General features: G+C 32.2%; 1 protein-coding gene across 1 annotated transcript in view; it reads left to right on the forward strand.

The window, feature by feature from the left end:
- LOC117180696 (EF-hand domain-containing family member B-like) overlaps positions 1-6,209 on the forward strand; it is a 105,607-nt gene extending 99,398 nt beyond the window's left edge. The window contains exon 10 of the mRNA XM_033373186.1: positions 6,018-6,209. Coding sequence (XP_033229077.1) covers positions 6,018-6,194 — 177 coding nt within the window. The 3' untranslated portion in view covers positions 6,195-6,209. The remainder of the gene's footprint in view (positions 1-6,017) is intronic.
- The last annotated feature ends 1,405 nt before the right edge of the window (positions 6,210-7,614 follow it).

Raw genomic sequence — 7,614 nt, forward strand, 5'->3', positions numbered from 1 at the left:
GGAAACTCAATTCTGCAACAAGAAACAGAAAATTCAATTTAGAAAAAATTTTGAGAACATAAACTCAACGAAAGTCAAATTCTGCATGAGAATTGCAGAAAAAGCCTTAAAACTAGGAAAAAAAGTGGCAGACAAACTTTTCCTTGTATATTTTCTTTCATAGATTTCGTACTGTTTCCTCTACTCCCTTTTCTCAAAAGAACTAGTGTTTCTTTCCTTTCTCTCGTTCCTCTCCTAAATGGGAACTAAATTAATAGAACCCACTAATCAACTGCAACTAATTGAGTTAAAATTTTATTTCATCTGTTAAAAAGTCTACTACACTCAAACTTCCATGATATATAAGTTTCGGAATCGGAAACTCCAAAGATACGACTGTGAAATCAACTCGCAATCCTACTCCGTTTAGAATTCGAGGGTAATGCGTGAGAACACACACAGGCTTACTACGAGCATGCGCACATCAAATTCAAGACAGCTCAGATTTGCGCGTGCCTGACTCTTAAAAAGGGCAGGGTAGAGGGGAAAAATTGCGCTCACTTCAATTTAACTTTTTTCTAAATTTGATTTGGTCAAAAATTAATTTCTCAATCAAAAATTCAACTATGCCATTTTTGGTTGAATATTTAGGTTTCTTTTTTAGAAAATCAACTGATTGGACGAAGGTAATTTAAAATATTTAGTTACAGAATTATCTTGTTTAGTTGAAAATTTTAATATTTAATTCAATTTTTTTTTAATTGTACAAATTAATATATTTTTTAGTTGAATTGTTGTTGAACTCTTTCGGTAAAAATTAATTTTTTGCCTGATGATCCGCAATTTGAATTGAAAATCCAATGATTTTTGAATAATTAATTATTTCATTAGAACTTTAACTATTTTGTTGAAACTTTATCCTTTTCTATCATAAATTTAACCATCTGAATATATTTTAGTTATGGTTCTTTGATATTTCCTTTTTTTGTTGAAAATTAATATCTTTAAGTTTATAATCAAATTGTTTGGTTAGGAATACATGTTTTTTGGTACAAACCCATTCTATTGGGCTAAAAGAGAACTTTTATGTTAAAAATAAGTTTTTTCGATGACGGATTTTCTTCAAGAGTAATTTCAATTCTGATATAATAAATCGAATTTCTGCTGCACTTTCCTCTAAGTTGTAATGACGGATTATTCTTTTTTTTTTTTAGTAAAACTTGTTCTCAAGAAGTATTCCCGTCCCCTCCTTATAAGAAAAAGTAAGATTTTATTACAACCCTCCTCCCGCAAATCGTCTTTCATAATTTGCGGATGACCGCGTAGGAGTGTACCATATGAGCACGAGCACATATGGCACAAGTTACGTATCACTTGATAAACGTCTTAAATCTCATTTTTCTTTATCATACACATTATCCATTCCCCAGATTAAATTAAGATTAAATTTGCATTCATTTTGGACAAAATTAAATAATGTTTGAAAGAGAATAGCAAGTGAGATAAAATTTACATTATTTCGCAAAAATTTGTATTTGCTTATAGCTTGAAGAATGCAAATAAAATTATAGATATATTATACTATTATATTCACCAATAGAATTGAGAAATAATGCCAGAGACAAGACGAAAGTAGAAGCAATCCTCATCTTATATAATTAAAGGAAAAGCCAATTAATATATTAATGAAGACTTAGATTAATAATTTAACCAATTAATATTCCAGTTCTTGGACAGATTGTATAGTATTTCTCACAGTCGTCAACTCAGAAATTATAGGCCTCGAGCTTGTCATGCTCAGATATTTACATTTCATTAATCAGTTTGATAAAAAGATTTTATTGCTAAATTCTTTAAAACCGTTTTGATAACTTACATAAAAGATTTAAATGATCTCAAACGACATCCATGCCAAAAGTTCCCTTCTCCAAGTCAAATTATAATTCTTTACGAAAATTTTCTATTTAGTAATAGGAATTATAATCCTTTACGGGATTCCCCTGTATAAAGTAAGAATTACATTATAATAAATGCAAAATCCTGTTAAATAAAACAAGAATCAAACGACCAAATTTGGATTCTCAGGTATCAAAGAGAGAGAGTACCTGTTCGTGGGTGCTGTCAATTTCTACCACTTAAATTTTTCTTGCCTTGATAAGGGTACTGTACGAGTACCGAAACGTTGGTAATGCAAATTTATTTATTTATGTTTTTTGTTATTATTTTATTGTAATTTGATAATAATAAAAATAAAAAAGAAAGAAAAAGAGAAGGAAAGCGATGTGGTTATCTGCCTTCTCATTTTTCTTTCCTCTTTTTTTTGTTTAGTGTGGTCCAAATTTTATCGTTGGATTCTTGTTTTTTAACAGGATTTTGCATCAATTTGATAATTGGACATTAAATGGGATTTTTTATTTGGATTTTGGTCTAATTTAAATTTCTTAAATTTTAAATTATAATAATTACATTATAAATTTTCTGTTCTGTTTTAAAAATTACCTGTACGAATTCAAAATTATAATTCTTTAAAAAACTACCTGTTCTTAAGTAAAAATAATAATTCTTCACGAAAGTTCAATGTTCCAAATTAAAAATTACATTGCTTTACTAAAATTGGACATCGCAACTTGTATTTCTAATTTTCGTCGAAAAGTCCCTGTTTCAAGTCACAACTTCAATTCTTGACGTGACTTTTTGTTTATATTTATTTTATTTATTCCCTGTTCCAACTTAGAATTAGATTAATAAGATTTGTGAAATCACTACAAATTTTCGTATTAGTACATCTAAACGAAAAATCCCTGTCACTTAATCAAATCCCCAGTTTTTCCGTTCATTTCCCGATTTACTTCCATGTAATCCCATGTTTTCTTACGCAAACAAATTTAATCTCATATTATGTCATTAAGCCATTTTCTTTTCGGGTTATACGTGACGCATTTAGTGAAAAAGGGATTAATTTGAGAAAAGACGTATAGATTTTTTAGTCAGATCTAGAATTCTCTCGCGATTAATTGAATAAAACTGCCCTCCACATTTTTATAAAGCAGTTTTTTGTTTCCTTCAAAGTCGTTTGGTATTTTCTCCTCTCCTTCTGTTCCGAGTTCATCTTTACTTTCCTTCAATAGTCGTTTAACTATCCTCTTTTTGTGTCTGTAATATTTTTACGTGTGTTTCTCTTCTCATCGCCAAGGCTTGTAATATTGAACTTTCTTAAATACGCTTGCTTTTTTTCGTGAATAGCTGAGGGAATTTCATAATTCCACCACGCATCACCAGACATTCTTCCTACAACCGCAGTACCACACACTTCGATCGCATTTCTACCAATGATATCTCGGAACATAGTCCATGCACACTCTATACCTTTCTTGCTTATAAGCGCGTTCGAAGTTGCCCTATACATGTGTTCATTGATCTTATTAGGAAAATCTGTTCGCACGTCTGGCTTCTGTACATTCTCAATCTTGATTCGCGTTTCTTTCGCTTGTTTGGTTCGCTCTCTCCCTCATGATCCTTGTATCTTTGACTAAATCTCTTAGTCTTTTATCAGCAACAACAAAGTCAATTATATTGTGGTTATTTCCTTTACACCAGGTATACATGTGTATTTCTTTTAATTCCTGGCCGTCGTCTGGTTAATTTAAGCATTAATCTTTAAATAGAAATGTAATACTTAGGTTTCTTCTTATCAATATTTTTGTAAACAAAGATCAAACACATTCTCAAATACACCGTCAGATTTTCGACCCAAATTTCGGTCGTTGATAACAAGAAGGTGGAATGGACCATTGGAAGCTTCTGCCCCTTTAAATCACCGCAATAGGATTTGTGCTCTGTCGAAACGCCCTACACGTTGCGATGACTTCCAAGGCGCCATACGTGATGGGTCCTCTGACAAGAGCAAATAGATGGACTCAGAGGACTAGACAGACTGAAATCCCAAGAGACATCAGCATACTGCCAATACAATAGAGACAAGCCGTGCTAGTAGGCAGATTTCAATCTGTTTGAACAGCCAAGTGACATTAATTGTACTTGGGAAACTAGATATAACATGAGAGCTGGTTTCGGAATAAAAGAAGGCATGAAATGACCTTGCGAAAAAGAAAGAGGTTGGTCTCATAAAGGCTTCTGACCACACAGGGATCTAGGATAACGAAAAAGCGCCGAAACAGAATCCCTCAAAACTGAAAAAAAATCATTTTTTTTGTTTAATTGATTATAAAACTATCTGAAGACGTCTGTACAAATTTTTTTCTCTGAATTTGAAGTATTTTTAAAGGACGCGACGTTCGGCGAGTCACGCCGGACGCGGAGCATGGGGAAATAGCACAGTAAATCTCAGAAGAATCATTTATCTGAAATTGAATAAAAATACTGCAAACAATCGAAAAGTGCAATCATTCAATTTTTCTGTCGAAACTTTTTGATTAACATTTGATCGCTGTAAGTTGTGTGACTATAAAGTTGTATCTTATCGAATCTTTGAGGCCTCTTTTCTCACAATCATGTCCCGGTTAAAAATTGTGGACGCTATCGTACTCGCGCTTCTACTACTTCCGCGGCGACATATTCCAGTGCACTATGGTTTACTTCGCCATTTCAGAACATTTTTTGTTTTAAAAATTACTTTTTTTTAAGCTATTCAAAATAGATAAGAAAAAGTTTTACACTCTTTTATAAAAATAACCTTATTTACTAAATTTTTAAGCATCATAAAAACCTATTACGCAAAGAGTAACGTATTTTCTTTAAAATAAAATTCACTTTTGGCCTAACAGGTCCAATTTTTGCTGAATTATCCTCAAAGTTTTACTATTTTTGGACTTTTATTTTTTTAACTATTCCTTGAATAAAATTTCCGTCCGCTCCTTATAAGATACAGTACGATTATAATAAACCCCTCAACCCCTAAATCATCGTCCATAATTTCTGAATGATCACGCAGGAATGTACTATATGTGGACGTGGACATATGGTACGAATTTCGTATCGAGAAGGACACTGCGACTTTTTTTTCTAACACACGCAATATGGATATCTTTAGGATAAATTCAGAATAAATTTGTACTCAGTTTCAACAAACTCAAATAAACTTTAAAAGAAAATAGCAATTGGGATAGATGTAGATTAAAACGCAAAGATTTTTGTTTGCGTATAGTTTGAAAATTTTACATAAAATTGTAGATATATTGTAGTATTATATTTACCAACAGAATTGAGGATAACCGCCAAAGGCAATAAGATAGTAGAGACAATCCTCATCTTTTCTAATTAAAGAAAAAGCTAATTAATGTATTAACGACACTTAGATTAATAATTTAATCATTTCATATTCCTACTATTCAGCAGATTATATAGTATATCTTATAGTCGTTATCTCAAAAATTATAGGCGTGAAGCTCGTCCTTCCCAGATATTTACATTTCAACAGAGTAAATCTCAAGGAAAAAAATGTTATCGCTAAATGATATAAAACTGAAATCATAATTTACATGATGTTTCACTTTTAAGCACAATTCGTCGTTTAAATGGAAAATTCATATAGAATCATTGAGCGACTTTTAAAGATCTCTAATGGTTAAAAATGTTTTTAAAGGTTTCTGATATAGAAAGTTAATAAAATTCTATGTCTTAATTTTTAATGATATTTCCTTATTAAAATACCCTGCCGCAAAGTAAAAGTTATGATTCCTTACGGAGATTCTCTGTCCTAAATTCTACAATAATATTTCTTTACTGAAATTTTATTTCAAAACTTCGAATTACAATTTTTTTCGAAAATTCCCTGATCCAAGTCAGCATTGCAATTCTTTTTGAAAATTCGCTAATCCTAGTCCGAATTATGATTTTTTTTACGAATTTCCTGTTTTAACTCAGAATTAGAGTAATAAAACATATGAAATTAATTTTATTGTTTAAATTAGTATATTCGTAAATAATTTAGCTTTTTTTTCAATTTAGCAGTCAGGTAGACACCCTGTTGTTGCTTTACAAAAAGCGATGAAATCACATCTTTGATTAATTTTTTGTAGCCACTTTCAAAGCAAAAAGTTCTTTCAATTCTCGAAAAAATTGAAGAAATTCCAAAAGAAAAACTGGAATCTATTTGGGATGAAGGTCTTAAAGTGGATGGAACCGACGGTGTTTGTATCTCAGCAATTAAAAGTCTTTTAGATACATTTATCGCAGAAATGGATATAAATATTTAATTGTAATTCCATAAACAACAAAAAAGGCTTAACATTTATGCAATATTTATTTTTAATAAAATTACATTTACTCAAGTCATTCATTGCATCCTCCACTTTTTTTTTTAAAGTAAACGACTTTACGCCTGAAGTGTCCACTTGCACATTGAGTTATTTAAGACACCACGTCCGATCGCGAAAGTTAAACAGTGCTGAACTGGGTTATAATTCGGATGGTAACCGCCCTGCAAGATAGAAAATTCTACCGACATGTAAAGAAGAGAGCACTTTTATTAACCATATAAAACGCGAGAACCAATGTTGCAACGATTCATTCTACATTTTCCATAAAAGTGTATAATAAAAATCTCACTATAGCAGAGTATTTCTCTTGAAAGCGCTTAAATAAACGAAATAAATTGTTACTAATATGAATAACATTCTGAACCATATTTCAAATGGCAACATCCGAAATGAAATATTTCGTTTCCTTACGCGAATCACTGGATGCAACAACCAGTATAAATCTTGATATTCTTATGATTTATATTCGAAACCACCACGCTTTGAGCCAATAACGCCCTCACAAAAGTGAGATTTAAGATAGGTCTTTACCATACCGCCCATTTAGCGGCATAGCGTGCATAGCCTTGGATTCAGTGTAGTGGGGACAGTCGTAACGGATAATAAGATTCAGGGAATGTATTTTTGCGAAAGAGGTGATATTTCGTGGAAAACGGGGATGTTAATTAGTAACTATTTCCAGTCTTGAATCGTGCCGGTCGTCCAACATGGCGATGACCTTAACTAACATTCCATGTCAGAACTGGGCCACCATCTTGGATGTTCGATAAGATACGAATATTTGTTTTATGAGGGGTTTACTGAGCAACCTAAAATGTGTTGTGAGTTAGGAACAAAAATTGCTGATTCGGTAGGAAAGGTACGTGCGCGGGTACCTAGAACGAATTTAAGTAAACTGTTATTCTAGTCGGCCTAGTCGTTGTTAGGCAAGTCAACTGGATGACTAATGATATAATACTAGGAGTTTGAGTCTATGTGGCGATTAAATTGGTAGTCTAAGTACGATCATCCATAATGATGTTGATTTCACATGACTATTCCGTGTCGCTAATCGAGCACCATGATGGACGGTCGTAAATATTCTAGAAAATAAGCAATTTTAGTGCTAATCACTTAAGCTGGTGGTGACATCGCATGCCCTTTTGGGTCGTTGCCCAAATTATAGTAGGTTAAGTGTTCGATGATTTTAAGATGTAGCCCATTCAGATGTGATTTAAGGACCCTTGTGCTTTTCTTTTACCGGGTTTTTAGGTTATGTGAGGCCGTAATAGCCACGAAATAAATACATCTTTTACTGAGATCCGTAAATTGGCCAAAATTATTTTATCTAGCAACTGAATCATCATCCGTGATCACC

The sequence above is a fragment of the Belonocnema kinseyi genome, chromosome 9, assembly GCF_010883055.1.
Source record: "Belonocnema kinseyi isolate 2016_QV_RU_SX_M_011 chromosome 9, B_treatae_v1, whole genome shotgun sequence".
In the NCBI taxonomy this organism is placed as follows: Eukaryota; Metazoa; Arthropoda; class Insecta; order Hymenoptera; family Cynipidae; genus Belonocnema; species Belonocnema kinseyi.